Source organism: Alligator mississippiensis, chromosome 6 (genome assembly GCF_030867095.1).
Source record: "Alligator mississippiensis isolate rAllMis1 chromosome 6, rAllMis1, whole genome shotgun sequence".
Taxonomy (NCBI): Eukaryota; Metazoa; Chordata; order Crocodylia; family Alligatoridae; genus Alligator; species Alligator mississippiensis.
The window spans coordinates 3,400,221-3,424,132 of NC_081829.1; the positions used below are offsets into that span (position 1 = coordinate 3,400,221).

Consider the following 23,912-nt stretch of genomic DNA (forward strand, 5'->3'; position numbering starts at 1 on the left):
CGGCGCCACGTGCTGCAGCTCAGCCGGGAGCAGGGCAGGGGCACGAGGGCGTGGGGCTTCGCGCCCACAGAGGACCCCCTGGAAATGCCCCACACGCTCGGGCAGATCATGCCCCGCACGTTTAAACGATACCGCCTCAAGCACCGGCCCGTTTTTCCATCCAGCCTTAAGCATCTTTTTGTCCTATAAAGTCACGATGGTGCATTCCCGCCATCTGCGTGCCGCTGGTGGCAGCCAGACCACCGACTGGGCACTGCTGCCGTAGCCTGGGTGGTGCCCGGTCATGTGGAGGCTGAAAACGCGAGTTAAAAACATCAGCTGCCCGAGGCCGAAGCAGAGAGTGACGGACGGGGCCTGACCCGGGTTCCCCCCCTGTTCCTCTCACGTGCAGCCTCCGGCCGTGCAGGCCGAGGATGCTGCGATGCAGAGGCCGTGCCCTGCTCGACGGTGGTGGACGCCGCTTTCCTCCACCCGCTTCACAAATCCGGCTAGGCTCTCCGCTTCCCCCAGTCTGGTGGCGCCGAGTCCTGCCCGTTCAGCGACACCGCGCGAAAAAGAACCGCCGTGCGCTCGTTTGAAACTTACTAGGTACTCCGTTTATTTTGTGACCCCGAGTTCTCGCCGTGCGAGAGAGTATAAAAGGGCTGCGACACCCCCGCAGCAAGAGAACAGCCGCCGCTCGAGGAAAATAAGCTATAAACACAGTGATCCAAAGAGCCCCAGAAGAGGAGGGTACGAGATGGTTTTCTCCTGCCGTACAGCTGTCAAACATCAGGCCTGACCCGTTCGTGGTTTAAGGTCAGACCGTCACGAAGAACAGATGACGGGGTGGGTGGGGGGAAAAACTTCTCCGCCTTCCTCCTCTTCAGTGGTACTAAAACAGCCTATAAAACCCTATGAATGATGTAGTAAAAATATGAAAAAGTATTTGGCGCATATTAAAAAAGTTTAAGACACGGCTTCGCCTCTCGCAACTAGATCAACCGTTACCCAGCGGTAAATGAACAGTGATTGGGTCTTTCCGGTAGCTTTACTGTTAAAACGTTAATAGCAGAAGCACTTCATTCCTGCTCCGTTGAGACCCACTGAACAGTCCAAACCGCTGGAATAATTTTGTCTGTTTCTGAAACAAAAGCCATCCTGACATGCTTACACTTGTAGTGAGGTGACACGGTTTCATGGAAAAAAGTGGCATTCAGGGACACTAGAGGGAGATGTAGCAATGTAAAACAGCCAGTCAGGTCACCACAGATCTACTTTTTTTGGTCCTAATTTGAAGGGGAATGTTTTAGGAACTGGCTACCTTTTGTCAACCCAGAAGCTTGTACCTGCAAGGTTTTGCTCACTAAGTGTATCCCGGAGTTGCCAGCACCGCTCCCTGATGACTTACGGTTACTTTCCAGAGGTGCCCGGTGACGCCGTAGCGCAGCAGTGGGCAAAACACAGGCATTAAGTGATTTACCATCACACTGGGAAGCAGCCCTGACACGATCGCACTGACTGATGGTTATCCCTGCTTCAGATGAGCACTAGTGAGACAGGCAGTAAAATACAGACTTAAAAACTCAGACTATGGGTACTTCTCTCAGGATTTAACATCAGTCACTGATGACAAAGCCCTGGATCATTTCTCCTTTCATTATATGCGTTTTCACATGGAGAAGATGAAACCAATCTCTGCTCGTTCAGACGTGGCCCTGCACTTCCCTCCGTCCTGGTTTGCACCAAACCAAAACAGAAGTGCAGAATTAATTCCCTGTGACGGTAATATTTACACAGGGAACGGTCTGAAGTCTAAAACCCACCCTTATTTGAATCGAGGGGAAAAAAATAATCAAACGATGAAAATGCTTCCAACAAAGTTCTGTAAAACCCGAAAGGTTGAGTCGAAACAGAGGCTAAGGGAATTAGATACCCTGAAATTCCCAGTTTGAGCAACTAGAGCCCCTTTAGCATAAGAGCTACCCAGTGCTTGCCTGGTTCACAGTATCAATACCTAAAGTGATTTGCATTGTCAGGATCGGATTTTGCTTCCAGACCGTAACACTGTTTACAAACACTGATAATGGGCACAATCGCCAGTCGAAAACCTGCCAGACCTGATCCTGTGACGTCCTTCCACCACTTCAGAGGCCTGCAGAACAGAGCTGACACACAGTTATAAAGCTAATACTGAGAAATGCCCCCACGGTTATTTAACACACTACAGCGGTGGTTCTCAACCTTTTTAGACCCAGGGCACCCCTTATTAACTTTCGTGAATTGAGCTGCACCCCGTTTAAAACACTGATTTATTACAGGGCACACCTTGTAGAGGGGCTAGGCAGTAGGACCAGGGGAATGGCCAGTCGGGGAAAAGCCCGAGCCTACCTGCTTATCTCCTCACATCTCAGCGGCACCCTTCAAAGGTGCCGGTGCCCAGGTACCTTGGTCACGAATCACTGCAGTACAGCAGACCTGGGACAAAGACCTCTCTACCAGATTGGTTGTTTAATCTGAAGTATGCATCCCATGAAGGAAGGAAAACAAGACTCCCAAACAGCACAGGGGCTTTGGGGGCTGTTCATCTTGTTTGGTCCGCTGAGTGCATTTCAGATTAAATCGTGCTTCGGTGAGCAGAAAAAAAAAGCATCACCAGCCCCGTTATTTGGCTGTGGCAATTGGCTGCTTTGATTGTCTACCACTGATTCTGTCTGACCCAGCGACAGGACAGCAAGTGTTCAAGGGGATGATAAAACAAGTAATCAATAGTTATATCCATGGACTGTAATAGGATTTTGCTATCTAAAGGACATCTCCATCTTTTTAATTAATTTACGTTTATACAAGTTCTTGGCTGCAGGATCAAATTAGAGCAGCCACTGAAGACTGTTAGAGGAGAAGGATCGTCACCAGTCTGATGGCAAATTCTCCTTCATTCTTCACCCTTGGAAAAAATCTTGTGTGCAATTCTCAAGGATGTCAGGGAAAAAACACTTCATTTCTATAGCAGCTAACGGGCGAGACGGACACTCAACCCTCTCTTTCAAAGAAATCTGTTGCAGCTGATGGGTTCGCTTGTTCAGCGGCCTTGGAAACACGAAACATGCAAGATGTAAAGCACGGATGGTAGCAAGTTACAGCTGTACACAACATGCAAAGGCTTCTGGATGAATAACACCTGGGAATCATGTTAGGATGTCTCAGTGTTCAAAGGCTCTCAGGACAACGCTGAGCACTGAAACACACTGAGAACATATTTTGATGACGACTTTCCCACTGCCAGTTCCACCAGGTCAACTCTACGATCTCCCTCTCAGGCGAGAGCCTGACTAAGGGAGGTCTTACGGCACATCAAACTGATCTAGGCAGCTATCCGATGCCCTCGCCGAGAGATGTGGAAATACAGAGACCCTAAAAAAAAGGCCAGAACCCAGACTACACAATGATTTGTAGATCAGAGTCAACTCATTTGAACTGCTCCAGAAGCAAGGAGAACTATTACCAAATGCTAAATGTTTGTAGAAAGCATCATACGCTGGCAGCTCAGCTCTGCAACCCTTGTTCGTAGAGAGTGGCACGTGACATGAACAAGTGGTGCTGTACGGACGGTGGGTAAGGAAGTCAGGCCCTGGAGAACAAGTATTCGAAGTGTGCACTCAGGATAGCTACAACGTGAGTGCTACCAGACATAACTTCTAGAGTAAAGATTAAGCAAAAGAAAGGGGTGGTAATACAGACTGTGACACACATGCACAAAAGGCTTATAAATTAAGGTGTTTTAGCTCCTCTAGAAGTTTCCTAAACTCGCAAGGGGAAGTTATGTAAAAAGAGAAATTAAAACTTTTTAAATGATGCTGTTCTAAAATCTACAACCCTACCATTCAGTTCAAGGCTGCCATCCTAGAATCTTCTGCATTTCAGTATCCACACCGTGTTTACTCCACAGAGGAGGAAGAACCGCCTCAGCCAAAAAACCAAGCTCTAACAACTCCCAAAGTTAGACTTGCTCCTTTTTTTTTTTTTTTTTTTTAAGTCTGCAAGAAGGGTTTTGCTCTGTGCAGTCCCTCCTTCAGGAACCGGAGGTAGGTCGCAGTAGAAGGATCTTCAAAATTGGTTGAGAAACTGAAGACGCTGCTCTCAACTTCTTCGGGCTTCATAGAAGTAATATCCAGGAAGTAGTTGGCATTGATGTGGTGAATCTGGGGAAGGAAGCATGCCATAGAACGACACAGTTTAAACAACCACCACTGTAAGGGCAGTTCACCAGTCAATGGATTAGCCGATAACCAGGTGAACAACACACTTATGCCCTTCACTAAGTCCAAAGACCTCGAAGTGCTTTGCAGTTGCTAGTGAATTATGTCTCTGAGAAACAGGGCTTCCATTTTACGGAGGGGTGAAGCCATGCGAGATTAATGGCCTGCTTTCCAAGACCGCTAAGCACCTGCAGCTCCATCGATTTCAGTAGCAGCTGGCATTACCCAGTGCTTTTAAAAGCAACGTTCAGCCACAGACAGCGGGGGTAGGACAGCACAGGAGTCCTTGGGCACAGGAGCCAGCACCCTCAAACACACACGCTGTTATTAAGAGGCTTCTCAGAAACGACATTAGGAACAAAGCATCCCTTTTATTTTGCCTCTGTCTGTCTGGTTCCCATCATGCGTGCACGACTAGGCTGCAAGGAGTTAGTGCTGTCCTGATAGGAGACACCCGTGGAGGGAGGCAGACAGCACAGTCACCCACACTTAGCTGGAGCAAAACAAGCATCAAAAGCTGTTGTCTCTGCTGTACTTCTCCAGTCCAAGGGGGCACAATGGAGTCAGTCCGCTGACCTACTAATGACTCGGATCAACCCAGACAGGGGATGGGGAAGGGTTAAAGTGCTGGAACCTGCTGGGAGTAAGAAAAGGAGTCTGCCGCACTGACCTGGGACTGGGGCCTGATGGCAGGTTGGGGCTGAAACTACTGGTTGTAATGGGCTCCCTGGAAGATGCTGACTACAATCTAGAGAGCTCTTAAGAGAGGTAAAGGGAAGGAGGCAGGAGCTGGGTTTGGGTTATTCCCTCGCAGAGTCTGTCTGCATCACTTTGGGGCTGTGCCTGTCACAAAGCCCTTGAAGGATAAGGCAGAAATGTGGAGGGTCCGCAGGTTTGGTGCCATTCTGGGGAGGCGTCGGGGAGCTGACACTAAGTTCCAGCTTGATCGTTAAGTCCCATAGATTCATAGATGTTAGGGTCGGAAGGGACCTCAATAGATCATCGAGTCCGACCCCCTGCATAGGCAGGAAAGAGTGCTGGGTCTAGATGACCCCAGCTAGATGCATATCCAACCTCCTCTCAAAGACCCCCAGGGTAGGGGAGAGCAACACCTCCCTTGGGAGCCCGTTCCAGACCTTGGCCACTCGAACTGTGAAGAAGTTCTTCCTAATGTCCAATCTAAATCTGCTCTCTGCTAGCTTGTGGCCATTATTTCTTGTAACCCCCGGGGGCGCCTTGGTGAATAAATACTCACCAATTCCCTTCTGTACCCCTGTGATGAACTTATAGGCAGCCACAAGGTCGCCGCTCAACCTTCTCTTGCGGAGGCTGAAAAGGTCCAGGTTCTCTAGTCTCTCATCAGGCTTGGCCTGCAAGCCCTTAACCATACGAGTGGCCCTTCTCTGGACCCTCTCCAGGTTATCCACATCCCATCTCTGAGAAGGGGCAGCTGGAGAGACAAGCACGCTGAAAGCACACCCAGAGGGCCAGCCTCGAAACTGCCCAGCACAGGGAACCAAAGATCACAGCGTGATTTAGCACAGCCTGAGGAATACCCATCAGCGGGCACTCAGCCAGGGCGTGACAGATAGTTTCAAACCCCGACACGGAGAGTTGGGGAGGGAGGGGTGAGCAGGGACTCGCGCATCCAGATTCTGATTTTGACAGCAAGAACAGATCTACGCTCCAGGGTCCTCATCTATAAAGTGGAATCATAGTTATTTGTTTGGTATTGCCAAGAGCAGAGCTGGGGGCTTTGCAGACAGCTGAAACTGCACCTTGGCAAACGTTCATCTTCAACCTTCACTCAGGTTCTTGGAAAACAACGAGGGCTTTGTAAGGGCTCAGCATTTAATGCAAGTCACTGCCACATCTCTCCTCGTGTAACTATACGCAGCTGTAATGGGTCATGTCAGCAGAGGCTTATTCCACTCCAAACTCCTGTTATTTATCCCACTAAGTCTGATTATATATATTTTAAAGCAAGAAAAACTCTGCAATGCCAGGTGCTATCCAGGCACCCAAGACTCCGCGGGATCTGCTGAGAGATGAAAGACTGAATGAGAAGGAAGTGGGTCATGGATAGGAAAGCCAGAGACCCAGGACAAAGAGTGGCCGACGTACCACTGTTCCATTGGGAAGGCAGATCATCATCTCCACAGGGAAGTTGTATTTCTCTAGGTGCAGCTCCGCTAGCTTCCTGTAGAATTCATTCTCTCTCTTGGTCTGTAAAAAAGGACCCCAGAAGGGCATTCATTATGTGAAGACAGCAAAAGAGAGAAAGGGGGAGCAAATGCAACATATACGTGAAAACATGGGAGGGAGCAGGACTGAAAAGCTGGACCTGTTCTGCATGCAATGCCGGCCTAGTGGCTCTCAATCAGGGCACCGCGATGCTCATTGCCACGGCACCCCCCTGCAGTCACACTGACGCCGGCAAAGGTCCGATGGCAGATGTACCCAGTACGCTTTCTCAAGGGAATTAAATCTCTATGACTGACTGATGTCTGGATCAATGGCCAGGGCTAGGAAACAATCAACATTTATAATCCAGTAAAGATCTGCCAAGCTGGGGCACTCCGGATTAAGCTGACACTTCCTAGCTCACAGCACTGGGGGGGAGCAGACGGAGAAACACGCCAGGTGAAGCTCCCTTTCTGGGGGGGTTTGCGGGCACCGTATCTCTGACCAAAGGAGGATCCTTGAGCTGCCTCCTCAGTTTGCCTCCATCTGTGCATTGCTTTATTCTACCAAAAGGTGCCAGACTGGGAACGCCACAGACTGCATGCAGCGTGTCTCGGGGAAAGGCTTCTGGCTGAGCAGCAAGCTGAGAAGCCCACCCCATCCCGGAAAGAGCTCTGTCTCTAGCCAGGCCAGGCCAGGCACTGGCAGCAGCACAGGTGGACATTTGTCCTGCTAGGGAGCGGACAGAAATTGAACTCCCTTCTGCCCCAGCAATGGCATCATCTGCCCTCAGCCAGAAGAGGAGAGAGGCAGCACATCCCCAGCTCATCCAGCCACCTGCCAGCATTTTATTCGCCACTCCGGTCTATTATGTTCACCCCCCGTGCACAGCCGTCAGGATTTCTATGCAAGCGCTCCCGTTAGTGGGGCGAGGAGGCAGGAACGCAGGCAGGGAAGCCAGTGCCACACGAGCAGTGCTGGCCTGTGTACATAGCACAAGGGAGCCAGGTGGCCGAGTGCCTCACCATGACCTTGAATGTAGCTGGGATACAGGAGTGCCGTCACCTCTGGTTTACTAATGGGAAACCGAGGCACAGGGAGTGTCTACACTGCATCCTCGCTGCTGTGGAGCACGTTTGAGTGCACCCTGCCTGCTCAGTCTGGCTCACGTGTGCCAAACCTGGCAGCGGGGCAGTGTAGCTGCCCTGGGGCATCTCAAGCACATGGGAGACCTAGATCCTGGGAACCTTGGACACACTCAGAGACCAGATGTCTAGGGTTGCCCAGAAAGCGGGGATCAAAGCCAGGGCTCCCAGAGACCCCATCCTCGGCACCACCTGGTCCCAGGGGTGTTAAGCAACTGCTTTTACCAGCCGTATCGGCACAGAAGTCAGACAGGACACCACTTACCTGCAAGTCCTCTAGCTCCTTCACTAGTGACCAGCTGCTGACAAAGCTCTCATTCAGCAAAGCGAGGATGGGCGAACTTTCCAGGACGGTCTCCCGGAGAGTCCGCCCCGAACCTGCCAGAGACAGACAGACTGATTGTCCCAGCTGCCCCCCAGGGCTGCAACAGGGGGTCTTGAACGCCAGCGCTCTGGGTGTCACTGCTCTAGCCGCTACGTTGGTCCAATCTGGTGGCTGGGGAGCAGCGCGTGGGAGCAGGCTGGAGAATGCGATAGGCTGTGTAAGCCTACAGCAAAGCAGAGATGGCTCCCCACCATCAAGATGCAAGGCCCAGACCTTTCCTGAGGCTCGGGGTACTGCAATCTGCGGTGGGGTGGGCCCGCTGCAGAGATGTGTCTGCGCTGCAGGGCTCTGGGCTGGGCAGCGACTCTAATGCAACCTGTTCTCGCTAGCACAGCATCACCTCAGCCAGCTGCAGTTCATTTCCCCATTGAGCCCGACTGCCTGGAGAAGCCTGGACAAGGCGTTCCTACTTGGGAAGGGCAGGGGGCTTGGCTGCTCATGTACCATCCCCCGAACCCCCCTTAAAGAGAGCCAAGGCGGCAGCTCCTCACCTCAGCAGGACTGGTCGTCCAGCGCGCCCCACAGCAGGATGGAGTGCACCAGCTTGTTCTCAGCTTTTGCTCTCTCAAAGGCTTGTGTAAAGGGCAGGTACGAAACCTGGAAGCAGGGCGGAGGTTTGAAAACCCGACACCGAAGCAATCCAACAAACACAGAGCAAGGTGCAGAAAGGCTGGGCCTGCCCCAGCGTGTGTCATGCAATGCAAACCGAACCAGCACGTAAAGCCAGCTGTGCACCTCCACGGGTTCAACGCACAGCAACTAAACCTCCGCATTTCCAGGACAATAATCCTCTCTGCCCCACTGCCCCCCTTGCTGCCATTCAGAGCCCAGTCTTCCAAGCGACTGGGACCCAGGACTCCTGGGGTCTGTTTGCAGCTCTCCCACTGACTTCTCTCTGTGCCTCTCCCATGTCCAAGAAAAGCCAAGAGCACTTCCCTCCTGCCAGGCTCCAGACAAATGAGATGGTGCATTCACTGACTTTAGAGAGTGCAAGGGGATCCTCTGGTGAGCGTGACCAGGAGAAAGGCATGTGCCAAGCCTGGGGCTGGGCAGGTCAGACACACAGTTCCCTGGCACGAAGCGCAATTTGTCTGAGAAAGATCTGAGATTTACGCAGTCGCCCTAAAGACCGGCAAACGGCTTCAACTCTGGGGAGATTTCCAAAGAGCCTGGCAGAAATGCAGAGGACATATGCCGTTACACGCGTGTGCACTAGGTAGGGGTTTGTCCAGCTGAGCCTGCTCACAGGCCCAGAAAAGTTGATCCTGTTTATTAGAAAAGATGCTTTTGTCAGGTAATAAGTAGCCCTGGAGGGATGCTGCACAGAGGTGGCTCCAATCACTCAAAGCAACCAAACTTTATTAGCGCCTTGGCAGCTCACAGAAATACTCATCCCAGAGGAGATCCCGTTCCAGGGCTGGGCTTGTGCTTCCTTTCGCTCAGCTGCAGAGGAGCAACTTGCTCCCATGGCTGCTGGGTTATTAAATCACTTGGGTCACCCAGTGTCACAAACACGCTTTTCATTTGGAGATGCTGAGCCACGAGCAGCTCGTGTGGTGCTTGCCAATAAGGAAAGCACAATCCCAAGGTAGTCGTGCAAGGTTCAGCTGAGACTGAAGGGAAGCCATTTATCAAGCACCATCATTACCAGCCTCTCACAAAATACCATCAGTGGTGACTGATAAGAGCAAGGCGAGATGAGCTTGCACTTAAACGAGCCTGAGCCATGAGATATCCGAGCTCCATCCCCGCCTCCCTGCGACCCTGGACGACCGACCTCTCCGAGCTTCTGATTCCTCATCTCTAGAGCAGAGACACCGCAGACTAACTAACCTCACTGCACTCAGTCCAGCCTTGCCAAGCTCAAGGCAAGTGCTGCAGCACACGGACAGCAGGTACTGAGTCGAAGCACTGTGTGGGGTCCCTTGGCACTTCTCTCTTAAGCCACCTACGGCTCTACAGCCTTTACTGGGCCTCAGGATGACTCGAGCATCTCAGTACAGTTCTCTTTTTCTCTCTGAACCACACCCGGGAGAAGAAACAGGGCAGGCGCTTTGCTTACTTTCTTAAACGGATACATGGCAACTTCCAGCTTCTGAGCCGCTTCCTCCCAAGTGATTTTCTGCTGCCAGGTTATCTCTTCAAACACAAACTGGATGGGCTCCCCCGTGGGGTCTCTGCTGTCAATCACATTTCCATTTTCATCGTGAATCACAGAAGGGATGGATGGCCCCATCGATTCTAACTCCATCTACAACAGGAGCACAGAGCTCAGTCCCTAGAAGAGGCACCATCCCCAAGTTCCCTCTGCCCCACCACCTTCAAACCCATCCCCAGACACACAGCAGATGTGCACGCACATGCGCAAGGGTATCTGTCTGCAAAGAACACGCACACCACCGCTTAGCGTTCCCTCAAGCCCTACTTAATTCATTGACATGCACGTGTTTGAAACATTTCCCCCAACTCCACATTTCTGTTCTGCTCACAGCTTTGCGCTGGTTTGGATTGGCAAAGCGGAGACGCTACCCCTACAAAGATTTAGCATGGAGATTTTCCACTTGAGGGCACCAGATGCCCAAGCTCTTCTCTGGGACTTGTCACACTTGCAGTACCATACAGAAGTTTCTCTATCCACCCTGGCAGTGAAGCAGTTTTATGGGCAGCTGCAAATAGGAAGGCTGTTACTGAGCTTCTCTATGGAGAGCAGCAGCCAGGCTATGTTTATAGTGAGTGGTCTATCCTAAGTGATTTGGGGGATCTGTCATGAGCCTTATTTTTAGTTATTAAAGAAGATCTAAGAGAAACGGTATTGCCAATTCTGAGACATTAAGAAAAAACATCATGCGGTAGGCCCCCTGTCCCTGAGTTATGAGATATCATTTGAAAAGAACTGGGGATGTCTAAAAGCCAAACGCATGATGTACCTTTTTATTTCCCCTCAGGGCTGTAAGTCTTCAGCACGCAGGCTCCCAAATTATTCCAAAGCCACCCAAGCCAGAAATTAACTTTAATTTTTAATGAAAGTGAAGATCTTACATAAATCACGTGACTCCTGGAGCTCTGACTCAGAGACAAAAGTACCACATATCACAATACGAGTTAGGAGAGTTGGCAGCCATGGGCAGTGTCTCTGCAGGCGTGCTGGGAACATTAGGCTCACGTCCAAGCACTCAAGGGGAGTGCTAACAGCCCTGGCAGCAACGGCAGAAGCGAGTGCTACGGGGCTGCCGTGGGATATATTCTGGTGAGTCACAAGTGTGCACGTACAGCAACGTACACTGCTACCAACCTGCGGGAGGTAACCAATGTCCACCTCCATGTTGCTGCTTTCACTCGCCCCGTATAGCCATTCCATGTCAACGTTTAGGGACCTGGAAGAAGAGACGAGCACATTCACAATCAGCCGTGTCTAAGAACCACATGCATGGAAAGCTCTCAATCACAGGAGTCGTTTAAGATACAAGAACCTGAGGGACAGCCACCGTCCCTCGGCTGGATCCAAGCCCGCGGCCCAGATCCCAAGAGCCAATACAACGTGGAGCGCCACGGAAGTGAGCTGCCAGGCTTCCACAGAGCTCTATAAATTATGGACCTCGTTGAAGGATTGCCCAGAAGAGCAGCGGGACTCACGCAAGCAGTTAAGGGTGCGTGGAGTTTTTGGACGGGGGAAGGAAGCGTCCTTCCCGATCCCTGAGACACTGCAAATCCCATCCCCGCTGCACGTTACTTTTTTGTACTAGCTAAAAACTCCTGGAACAAATGTGCAGGCAGAGCTGCAAGTCGCCCGGGGAACATTCCAGCAGAACAGTCTTGGCCCACGACGGTTTGAGTGAGAATTTAGCTTTTTATCCCTTGTAACGCTGCCAGCTGCTTCCCAGAGAGCGTAAATCTACACATGCCGAACACTAGCCTTGGAAATCTTGTTTGCTTTGCATTTCAAAGCAGATGAGTCAGGCTCCTCTGAACCCCAAGGTGCCAAGACACAGGTGGAGAAACCCCCCTTTCCTGCCACCTTCTAAGCTGCAACAGAGCCAGCTCGCCATGGTAAATGCAAGCATATGTATTCAGTCTATTCAAGGCTCTGGCTGGCGGAGCGTTCTCCATGGCTCTGTTAAAAACATGTTGCTACTGCAATAATGCGTTCCTCAGTTTCATGGATAACAGCGGAGCTGGTTTCATTCGGATTTTCAAAGGGCTTATCACAAAATGTGAAACATCAGGAGGTGTCTAATACAACACGAACATCTGATGGTTCTTCTGGACCTGGCAATGGTCCTGCTGCCTTCTGCATCTGCAAGTTATAGCTGCTGCCTGATCTCTAATTGCAGGCTGAGCTTCTCTGGAACTCATTCAAGAGGAGCTGGCCAGACATTCGCTGTGAATGCAGGTTTGCAACAGCACAATTAAAGAGGCCAACGTGCATCCGACGCTTTTTTATCTGGAGTTCTTTGAACGCTTTACAAACAGTAATTAAGCCTCGCACACAGGTAAAGCAAGTTGTGTGGTGTGGTTTGTGGGCTTTTAAAAAAAACAAAAAGCAAAAGAAAAAAAACAGGCATGGGAGATAAAGTGACAGAATCACAGAAAATGAAGGTTGGAAGGGACTTCAGGAGGTCACATCTAGTCCAACCCCTGCTCAGAGTAGGGCCATCCCCAACTAGATCATCCCAGCCAAGGCTTTGTCTAGCCAGGTCTAAAAAAACCCTTCAAGGATGGAGATTTCACAGCCCCTCTGGGTAGCTTGTTCCAGTGCTTTACTACCCAAGTTCTTCCTAAGCTCTAACTTCAACTTCCCTTGCTGCAACGTGAGCCCATTGCTCCTTGTTCTGTCATCTGCCCCCACTGAGACCAGCCCAGTTCCATCCTCTTTTGAAACCCATTTCAGGGAGGTGAAGGCTGCTATCAAATCCCCCTCGGTCTTCTCTTCTCCAGACTAAATCAGCCCAGTTCCCTCAATCTCTCCTCACAAGTCATGTGCCCCAGCCCTGAACCATTTTTGTAGCCCTCCGCTGGACTCTCTCCAATGTGTCCACATCCTTTCTGTAGTGGGGGGCCCAAAACTGGACACAGGACTCCAGATGAGCCTCCCCGGTGCTGACTTGATACGGGTGGGGAAAGAAGTCAGTCCAAGCTGGTGACCATCAGAATCCGTGGGTCTGGAGCGTACCTTCCGATCTCAAAGGAGTTCTCCCTTACTATGTTTAGAGCCCAAAAAGGAAATCTATCTTTTGAATGTCCAAAATTAGTCAAGTGGTAAAGGATGCATTGTGTGCAGGTAGGATAGCATTCCCTAGGATCAAAGCTTGGTGCAGTGAACTTGGTCTCCCGAGTTCAACCTCCTTCTGACATGTTCATCTGCAGGTCTGGGGGAGTCCCTTATCTCCCCTGTGCACAAGTTGGGAACAGAGGGGTTGGTTTGAGCAATCAATGTACTCGGATACCTTCAGGCAAGAGATCACTGTAAATGCCAGGTAACACTCCCTAGTTGTGACACGCGCACACAGCACGGGGCAGGGGGAAATCACAGATCCCCTCGGCTCTCGCTCCCGTTCCCTGCTGTAACAGATCTCAGGCCTCTCCTCAGTGTATAAAGAAGGAACAAGAATGGCTGTACCTGTTGTTTGGGACAAAGAGCTTGAACTCCCGAACATGGGAAGAATCTTTGGAGAGGATGACGTGTCCTGTGAACTGGCCAGGGGAGAACCAGAAAGGGAAATCTGGAGGCTCATTCAACTGGAACTCAGCATGAATCCTGAAATGGGAAAACAGCAGTGAGCCTGCGTGCTCCAGCCATGACCAAGGGACCAGGGCGAGGAGAAAGCAAAGCCTACACGACTGCTGGCTGTCATGTCACGTGCTGCGCTTCTGTAAGGCAGATAGTAAGGTGAAAAGAGCCATTCAAGGCCCTGCACAGCACAGACAAGGAAAGAACCGCGTGCAGCATAAAGCTGTTTGAGGAGCCAGATGCTCCTAAGCGGCATTATCCTTGAGCACTGCTACACCCCGTGACTGACCAGACCTTCCCCTTGCAGTTCAGGCCGTCACCAGAGGGAAAGGGGAGGTTGCCAAGTCTTGTGGATTTGCTTACAGGGCAACTGTTCCTACACAATTAGGAGCATGGGCTGCTTGTACACACCACAGGGGTTTCCTTCAGTTTAATTCTCCCTGAATTGAAGCAGTGGGTTTTTAAAAACCCACTGCTTCAATTCAGGGAGAATTAAACCAAAGTAAATCCCTGTGACACGTGCACAAAGGTCAGGCCTGATCCTTACCTGCCTCTTGGAGGTGTTTTATTTTGCTACGTCCCAAAGTCATTTAATGCACAGCATGCCACCAACAGTGTAAACAGCAGTGCCATGAACGTGTAATACTCTGCCGACAGTGTAAACAGCAATGCCGTTAATGCGGTGCATAAGGGCATTTAAGCCGCTTTAAAGGCCAATTTTGTGGCGTGTACAAGGGCCCGTGGGCACCATCTACAGGAATCAAGGGAGTAACACACGTTAACAGCCACTTCCTGCAAGGCTGGCCCGGGAGAGTGGTCTGTCTCCTCATCAGCTCCACATATGGGGTAGCGAGGGCGTGACCACACAGCCCAACCCTGAATTCGCTCTGCTTCTGGGGTGCATTCAAGTACCCCAATGCCTGCTGCCAGGTTGGCTTCTCTAAGCGTCCTCCCTTCCCTCCGTCTCTCGCTGTCTAGAAGATGAGGTCAAGACCTTTTTACTTGCCAAGTCCTTTCACACCCTTCTTCCACCCCAAAGATGAGCTACAAAAACTAACATTTGGGAAATTTATAATCTTCAACTCTGTCACTTGCATTTTGATTTGATGGGGAAGAGAGACTTGGTCTTAAAAGAAGAATTATGTAGATCTAACTGAAAACATGCCCTATCCTCCTAGTTAACACCCCTGCCCCTTCTGCCCTCCTTCCCTCCCCCCGCACCCACCTGCAGCCCCTGGGGAGTTCTTACCTGAATGCGACGGTATAGTAAAACTCGCTGCTTGCCTGGATGCAGGCCACAGCGCCTTGAGGCGCAAAGCGGGTCTTTACAAACGGGCGTGGATGGAACATGCTCAAGAGTTTGTGGATGATGATCTGTGGAGAGAATCAAAAACAGCAAACATGAGACCAGTCACCTGTAACACACATTTCTGCTAAGCAGAGTTCAAAGCCTACCCACTTAGACAGCCAGGAGGATTAAACAATCGACACAGTTTAGATCGGACTGAGATGTCCCATCTTACACTTCTCCCTGCATGTTCAAAATCTGGCTAAGTGTATTTAATAATTCTTCTATACGCTCCGCACTTCCAGATGTGCATGAAAAGCACAAGGTTTAACAGCACAGACGAGCTCCTGTGCCACGCACCTCCCCTGGGTGAGGAGGCAGACCGTGATTCGGAGAAGGTGGTGTTCTTACCTCTTTGCCCTTGGGGGCTGGAGGGTAAAACCGGTTGTTAGAAAGGTACCCGGTGAAGATGTTCAGTTCGCTAGGGATAATCCACCAGGGATCGCCGAGTTCCAGCTTATTCTTTGGAGGGAGAAAAGCTTTGAACTGCCTGGCAAACATCACGTTCACGGGGGCCGCTGGCGCCGTCCAGTTCCGGAGCCCAGACAGAGCAACGTGAGAAATCTGCAAACACAACGAGAGCATCAGAACAGCTGAAGAGGACGCGGGAGGATCTGAAGAGTGTTGCCATACGCAATGCTGATGGATAAGAACTGGTGCACGGGGGTCAGCTTTCTGGGGAAGGGAAGCAGAGTCTATCCAAAACTTTGCCTACGATCAAGGGCCTCCTAGCAGTTCCACTGCAGCTGGAAGTTTCTGACAAAATAATCAGTAATAAAATAAAACTGCTAACCTCATCATACTGATGAACAGCATAGGAATGGCCATATATCAACACAGTGTCTGGAGTGTAACCACCCTCTCTGAGCAAGGGGACTTTTCAGAGCTGAAGCTTCAGTTTTGCAAATTCCAGCGGAGAGTATTATGCCCAGGTCACACACGGGAGGTTTCTCTTTAGTGCATAAGCTTTGGAAGTATGTACATAGTATAAAAAAGGGGAAGGTACTGCAGAAACTTGTGAGGTCACTAGCAAAAGTGCCAAAATAATGTGCCAGTGGCCTCTGGCTTAGTCTGATCCCTGCCCATAGAAATAACCACCCTAAAAACAAACACAATATATTCGTGTCGAGGTTATTCCAATGTCCAGAGCTAGCTGCACGGGTGCCGGTGAGAAACCGATTCACACGCATCCTGTGCACTTACTCCTAGAAAACCGTCTTTGCTCTTCGTCATCGTTTCCATGAGCAAGGGCTGGAATTTAGCAGCGACAGACAGCATCTCCCCACTGGGATCCAGCGTCTCTTCCTCTTCGTATTCAGAGACAGGAGTAACACCTAAACAAAGCAACGATCATGTAACAGCTGGGTTATTTCTCCCCCCCACCCCCTGCAACCCGTGATGAGATGATTATACGTTTACTATCGGAGCAAATTCATTGAGAACCTCACAGCTGTCGCTTTGCTGCATTCAGTGGCTCTAAGAGAATTCAGATCCACCTCCTTCAGATAGCACAGGCCTCTGTTACTTGCTTTAGAGGAGAATCGCCCCTTAGCCGAGAGCAGTACAAAGCCTGTGTCCCAGCTGAGCGGGTCTGATTCCGATTCCATCTAGCCAGGAGCCGATACACACGCTCCAGCCAGCTCAGTACAGCAGGATCAAACACGCTGGGTATTTTCACTGTAGTTTAAACCCACCCGCGTGTTATCGCCATGATATTTCAAGCGTTTGGCTTCCCCGAGAACCATTTGTTACAAAGGGATGCAGGCTCCAAATGGGCACTTGCTCAACCACTATCAGAGGCAAGCAGAGCAAAATCTGAATGGCGCCCAGGGACTCCCAAATGGGCTTGGCCTCGCCAGCGCTGAGCTGTATCTATCAGTTGCCTTCACCCACCCCAAATCCCTTTTAAGCCCCAGACAAAAGTAACTTATGTGCTTTACTAGTCCAGCACCGGGAGCATCAGTCTGACACAGACCGTGCTTGGTGAAAGCAGTGTCTGACACGTAAGCCTTTCCAAAAACACTGACAGCTCAGCGGCTGCTCACTGTAGAGGTTAACCCCCGAATGGCAGGAGGGAAAGAAAATGTAACGAAAGCCACTGCATACATGTTACATTCATATCCTCACTGTCCATCCACGTCACCGCACAGCTGACCTTTCAAGGTCCATACCTACCCGTTAACTTCTCAGCTATTGGCTTGAACTCCTCAGGGCTCAGGTACAGATCATTGTTAGTGTCCAGGGAGGAGAAGAGAAAAAAGCCCTCATTTCCCAGAGCCTTCAAAGCTGTCTCCTAGGTGAGAAATAAGAGGCAAAGAGTCTTAATTCAAGCTGCTCTCCAGAATTAATTTAGGCCCCCCCAGCTCAAGAGTTATTGTGCATCTTTAACAATTACAAACAGAGCTGTCCAATGCACAGACGAATGCTCGCTGGCAATACCTTGCTCTATTGACAGTAAAGATTAGTGTCTGGGAACTGTTGACAGAAGTGTATTAAAACTACATCTGGCTGCACAATTCACAGCAAATCATTTGCTCTAGTTTTTCCCTCCTCTCTTTCTGAGTTGTCCCCAACACCCCTTGCTGAAGGCATTGTGGAGGCTGTCACAGAAGGTGTTTTGCAGGTAGTAGGCTCCCTGTTGGTCATGGGCAAATGAACAAGTTACAGAGAGTTAATGGGCTTGGGCATTTATCAGTTGCCGTGCATTAATCACCTGCGTGCCTGTTCTTGCCGCAAGCAAAGGGGAAAGTAAACCATGGTCATTTTGCCCTGTTTCACTGAGAGCTGAATTACTGTGGCTTAACTTTCATCTGACATAGGGTAAGAGCAGGTGCACGGACATTTAGCACGCACCGGCTGCTCCACAGCAAGTCCCACCCGCTCTTAATTTGCTAGCATGGGTTCATTCATTCACCCGTTCCCACAAATACCAGGGACCTGTTTTCATAGCTGGGCATCTTACCCAGGGTACGGCGACTTGCCTTAATTAACCAACATCCTATGCAGAGCGTGGCAGTGATTATCTGAATGAAAGACTCGCTTCACGCAAGCGAAGGGAAAACTAATCGAGCCCTCGTACGTTGGTAGAAAGGGAACAAAAAGCTGACAGCCCAACAACATTCACAGCCTGGACGTCAGCGGTGGCCACCGAGAACCAAACTGGGATCTCGTAAGCAAATCAGGGCGGGATGAAAGCTTTCGGTCCCTTGCTCCTAAGAAGGGATGTTGCCAAGTTAAATCAGAATTCAAATGTTCCTTCCTCTGCTCGGCAAGACGGCGCGTAGCCTGGGGGGAGCAGGTCCAACCACCCCGCGCCTCACTTCCCACACTGAGACACCAAGAGTGCGGACAGACGTTAACAGTGACACCGGTGTTGCATTATACTGGTAAAGGCTGTTCACACGCTGACACAAACCACTTGAGTTTGCATTTGAATTTACAGCAGCTTCACTTATTCCAGTGCAGGTCTGGAGAGAGAGAACCGTTATATAAAATAGCCACTGCGTGTGTCCAAGAGGTAACTCCTTTCCCCCCTTCCAAACGATTGAAAGTCGCATCTGTCCCGAGCCAAGCCCTCTCGGGCCTCCCCCGAGCAGTGTGCAAGGCCTAATTTCATTACAGAAAAACACACGGAGAATGAATCTCCGGTGGAAGGTGCCACCGAAATGCAACTGTCACTTGGCAGAGACCTAAACAGATGGCTCTTCCAGCCCATTCCTCTCCGCAGCGTTCAGAGCGCAGGGGGGAAGAAGAAAGACAAAACGCAGGCAGAAGGAGAGCGTGGGGATGCTGGGGAGAGAAGATGGGGAAGGGAAGGAGAGGGTCGGACAGCCCTGATCCTCCTTGCCACTCTGCAGCAGGCTCGGGCTCGTCCATCAAGGGCCACGCTGACAGATGGGGCCAAGTCCCCACCAGCAAAGCCTCCAGGACCCAGAGTAAATAGTCTTTATTCTTCTCTGTTTATTCTCCACTGCCTGCAGCACCATTAGCAGCCCCAGAGCTCCTGAACCCGTTTATTCTCCATCTGTTGTCTGCCAGCCTGAAACACAGCTAATGCAGCCTGGAAGGCTCTGCTCCTGTCGAGTGCAGCCAAAGCGGCACTCGGGGACTTGCAGGGTGGAGGAGAAAAGGGAGAAGGAAAGAAATCCCCCACCCCGGCAAGACAAGCAACTGGCAAAGCACCAGTTGGTGAATAGGACTCACAGAGCACGGGAGGCAGGTCTCTCTGGGCCCCTTCGCAAGAAGAAGGTGGGCCAGAGCGAGAATATTAATAAAGGATGATGGATTGGAAGGGGAACGAACAGCGAATTAATCCAGGCCCTGAAGCTATCCTGGGCTTTGCCAGACAGGATTGTGCCTTTATTCCCTGTAAAAGGGCCCACAGCGCGGCTACCACACCGCAAGCAGGCAACCACACCGCGGCACAGCGCCGCCCGGGCATGGCTCGTACACGAGGTCCTGCAACCGGCGCAGCCAGCTCGGGGCCTGTTTCACCGTGTTAGGAAGTATTTCTAAAAATGGACCAGGCGTTTCAAATGTGCCCCCACCTTGCAAGTCAGCGCGACCTGCTTCTGGCAGGGAGAGTTATAACCCAGGAGCCGGGGAAGCTCGGAAACGTAAACAGCATCCTGCAAGGGCAGATGGTGCCCGCGGAGCTGCGGGCAGGCATTCCCCAGTGCGGCTGCAACCACCAACGGGATGAACCCTCGCCGGCCTCTGCGCCTTTCCTTTTTGTTTTCCCTTTGAACTTAGTAGGTCAAAAACGTCACTGATCTGGGCCTCGGGAGACTCCGGGCCGACAGCAACGGCTGAAGAGCCTTTCTGGTTCCCGTGCTGCAATGGGCACGACACAACGCAGCTTCTTCCTGTTCGGATGCTGCAGACGCCAGAATTTCATCTGACTTTGTTTATAAAGAGAGGTAGGAGCCAATCTGCATGCTCCGAGGGGGAGCTCATCGTTTGCCAATGGGACAAGTGGTTTTCCCCGTTTGTATTGTATCAATCCCAGGCTGCGGGGGCCAGGAAGGAGCCCTTCCACCCCCCAACTTGAATACAGTACTAGGCTTGTAGGGTCCCCACCCCCTGCCTTTTTCTGCACCATCAGACTTGGACCACAGCTAGCGGACACCCTGCCTGGGGCGCCCCGCTTCTCCCGCTGGCACCAAAAACCTCTCCAGTTCTTGGCTGGTGCATCTTAGTCGAGCACTCGGGAAAGACGCTCCCTCCCAGGTCAGACTGGGGAGGACCAGCAAGGGGGTTTCACCTTCCTCCGCCCTGCGGCGCATGGTCCACTTGCTCGGATCACCTGGACATGCATTACCTAACCGGCCCCACGCCACCGGCAGTGCCCCCTGCTACTCCTGCTCTCCTTCACTTGGCATGCTGTCAGGCTGATTTGCACTCAGGATCCTACACGTGTGTTATGGGATTCGTTGTGGCTGGGGTGCGAAGGAAAGCCTGGGCTATTCCTGGGGCCCCTTGCATGTTTTTTCCCCTAAAAGAAGCAGCATTCATTCTTTGAATGACAACCGGGCAGAATCCAAGGGGGCTGAGACCAGTAAGAGGGTCTATAGTGTCACGTGTGTCACATGCAAACATGTGCCATCAGCCAGCTGGGGCCCACATATGTGGCATCGGGGTACAAATGGGCACCCCTCCGCTCCAAAAGGCACTCTCTGCCACGAGACGGGTTCAAATAGCTGCTCTTCCAGCAAAGCTAGTACCTGGGATTGCACAGGCACTTTTCCAGGGGTATCTGACCAGCATAGGGATAGCTTGGTCCCATTAGAAATACTAACAGAGACACAGCATAAGAGGCCTCACCATCCAGGGAAAGCACAGCGCTTCAGCCCTCTTGGAGATGATGCTCCAGAGCAACGAAGGAGCTTGCTACCAAGGCTTTCAATATAGCGCACAAGCCAGTCCTGACAGTCTGAAACCAAAGGGAGAGTAGAGACAACCTTTAAAAAAAAAAAGTGGGGGGATGGACACGACAGGTTTGTGCCTTTTTGCTTCTTTACAGAAAGCAAAACAAAAAAGAACCAAGATTTACTTTTAAGGTTCAAAACCAGGCAGTATCAGAAATAACAACTGCCTTTGATGGATAGTGGAGGACCTGAGGCAGAGACGGAGCTCCCCCAGTCTTCAAATGAAACAGCAGGAGCAGTGGGAGGCTCCCCCAAGCCTCCATTGGTCATTTAGGGTAAAAAGGTGCTATTAAAGGAAAAAGAGAAAATGAAGACATTTTAAACAGGCTAAAGGGAAGATAAAAAAAAAGCCTTCCCCCCAACACGAACACTCAGCTGTTCAGATGTCGTGCTCATCTCTGGCTGCGCCCGACCCAGCCTTTGCCATGGTCCCTCTGCCCGAAGGATTCAGCGAGTAAGACCTGTTATGTCTGATGCAAAGCGGCTCCGAAAAGACGTCCAGAACGGAAATCCTCTTCGACCCTCTCTGCGTGTCCTGCTGAAGCGGGAGGGGACAGAGCGGTCCCCTCTGCACTCAGCTTCGCGGGTTACACCCTTCCACAAACCGGGGTGGTGCCACGTTTCGCGCGCTGCATTTGAGGCTTAAAAAGGTCCATTTCAAAGAGGGATTTCCCCCTAGGAATCCCAGGACCACGCAGCTAGATAGGCCTTCGCTGGAGCCTTCCTGGATATCCGAAGACACACCCGTGAGGCTTGCCTGCCCCGAAGATACTAATTACTCTCTGACTTTCCATTCATCAAAGACGTCCTCTCTCCCAAGTATGGCAGAAGTCACCTAAGTTGCATATGTATAAGAACTGCTTTAATGGATCTGATGGGGAAAAAAAATCTGTCCTATTACGCGACTGTCGTATTTCCCCCTTTGGATGCAATTCCTCTAGCTCTGCAATCCCCACCCCTGGCCCACCCGGCACCAGGCTGGCACCGCGCGTGGCTCCTGCCCGCAGCCTCTCTAGGCCAGGCGCTCCCAGCCTTGCTGGACTCGAGGCACCTCTCCACGTCTTGTGTGAACTGAGTGGCACCCAAGTTCAAGCACTCATCTCTAGACTACGGTGCGCACTTCCTTGCAGAGGCCTGGCAAGAGGGATCGGGGATTGTCCAGGCTCCTCTCCTCCCTCTCAGGACCCCCTTCAAAAGACCTGGCAGGGCCCCGGTTGAGAATCACCGCTCCAGACCTGAATTCTTGTGTTAGAAAACATACGTTGAAGACCTGCCACCTCCCGGGGACACGACACAGCACCAAGTGAGGACACAAAGTCCCTCTGCGGGTCACTGTGAAAGCTGGCCCAAAAAATTCGAGCCCAACAAGACCGGAGTCCAGACCACGCAGGCCTTCACCCTTCTGGCCGCGGTCTCTGGTCTCCGGCTTTCCAGCTCTCGCCCTGGGCGGACAAGGCTCTTCGGGCAAATCCGGTGTCTGTTATTAGACCTACTCGAATACAAGACACCCAAGGAACCCTGTCTGCCTGCGTCCACGCGGCTGCAGCTGGGCAGGGGGCTGGGGTGTGCCGACGCGGCGGGACCCGACTCCAGCGACGCTGCCTCGTTGGCTTCTCCCTCCCGTGCCCGGAGCTGGCCCTTTTCACTCCTCGCCGTTCACTGCTGCGTCCACCTGCTCTCCGGCGCGGCGGCGCCTCTGCGCTCGGGGCCCTCGGTCAGGTCTCACGGGACCCTCGTTTACCCGGCTCGCTTCCCGCTCCGCGACGGTTTTCGGCGTCTGCGCGTGCCGCACAGCCCCGAGGAGGAACGGGGGCGTCTGACGGCGGACGAGACATCGGCCCGGGGGGGAACCCTGGCCTCTCCGGGGCCGCGGCACCTGGCATCGACGTGACGCGCTGCACGTGGGACGGCGCCAGGCTCTTCCCGCCCGTGCGAGGCCTGGAAACTGCCCGCCGTGCCCTCGCCTCGGCCTGGCGGCCTCCCCTCCTCCACCCCACGCCGAGGTGGACACTGAGGCAGGGAAGGTGCCGGAGGAAGGGAAGGGAAGGGAAGGGATCGGGGCTGCAACGGGGCAGCCGAGGAGGCCCCCCCAGGGGCACGGGGGGGGTGGGTGGGGGAGCACGGGTGTGTGCAGGACGGGGGGGGCCGGGGCTGGTACCTGCTGCCTTGCCACCTCCGCGTCCCGCCGGTACTTGAGGGCGGCCAGCACGGCCAGCGCCGCCACCGCCACGGCCACGCGCGACAGCCCGGCCCGCGCCATGGCCCGCTCGGCGGGGGGGCGGGGCGGGGAGGGGAAGGGGGAGGAGCCTGGCGGGGGCGGGGCGGGGCGACCTCCACTTCCCCCCGGCCCGGCGCGGCTGGGTCTGCAACTGTATCAATTTGTATCCGCATCCGCTTCTGTCTCTACACTTGTATCCGCGTCGGGACGCGAACGTGTGGCCGCGCCGCTGGGTCTCGCGTGTCTGCGAGCCGCGTGACACAGAGCGCCGCCCCCCCCCCCCCCCGCCGGCACAGCGCGCCATGAATGTAACGGGGCGCCCGGCGTGCAGCGAGTCTCGCCAGCTAGAAAGAGGCCTCTCCACCTACACCTCGCTCGCTCGCTCTCTCTCTCGCTGTGTCTATCTGACAGTATCTAGAGAGAGCTAGACCTAATCCGGAGACAGCGCTCTCGATCTAGAGAGAGTTAGCTCTAATTGGCTGGATAAATGGGGGTGTGTGTGTGTGTGTGTCCCAATGGTCTTTGTAGGCTTGCTTGGGGCGACAAAAAGGGCAACATAGGACGGGGAGCAGGAGGGGAGGCGACGTGGGCTTTCCAGAACATTTTGAACCGGCCAATTCTCCGGAAAAATTCCCAATGCCGTCGAGAGCGCGCCCGGGTTTAGCGCGCTGGTTGGACTCGGGTTTAGTGAAGAGAACTGTCCCTTTGCTGTCCCAACAGCCACGTGTCTTCGAACTGA

The 23,912-nt window shown here is 52.4% G+C and overlaps 1 protein-coding gene across 2 annotated transcripts; it reads right to left on the minus strand.

The window, feature by feature from the left end:
- Positions 1-573: 573 nt before the first annotated feature.
- Positions 574-23,251, minus strand: SELENON (selenoprotein N). Of its 2 annotated transcripts, XM_059729520.1 has the most exons (13): positions 23,114-23,199; positions 20,852-20,960; positions 17,204-17,321; positions 16,232-16,362; positions 15,380-15,592; positions 14,930-15,054; positions 13,570-13,707; positions 11,245-11,326; positions 10,015-10,203; positions 8,444-8,549; positions 7,833-7,945; positions 6,363-6,464; positions 574-4,181 (listed from the first exon to the last, which is right to left on the minus strand). In XM_059729520.1, the coding sequence occupies exons 2-13, from the start codon at positions 20,852-20,854 to the stop codon at positions 4,011-4,013; spliced, it is 1,491 nt and encodes a 496-aa protein (XP_059585503.1). In that variant the 5' UTR covers positions 20,855-20,960; positions 23,114-23,199; the 3' UTR covers positions 574-4,010. The 2 variants fall into 2 exon arrangements, with proteins under 2 accessions (XP_059585503.1, XP_059585502.1); XM_059729519.1 differs by lacking the exon at positions 20,852-20,960 and having other exon boundaries at positions 23,114-23,251.
- Between the last annotated feature and the right edge of the window lie 661 nt (positions 23,252-23,912).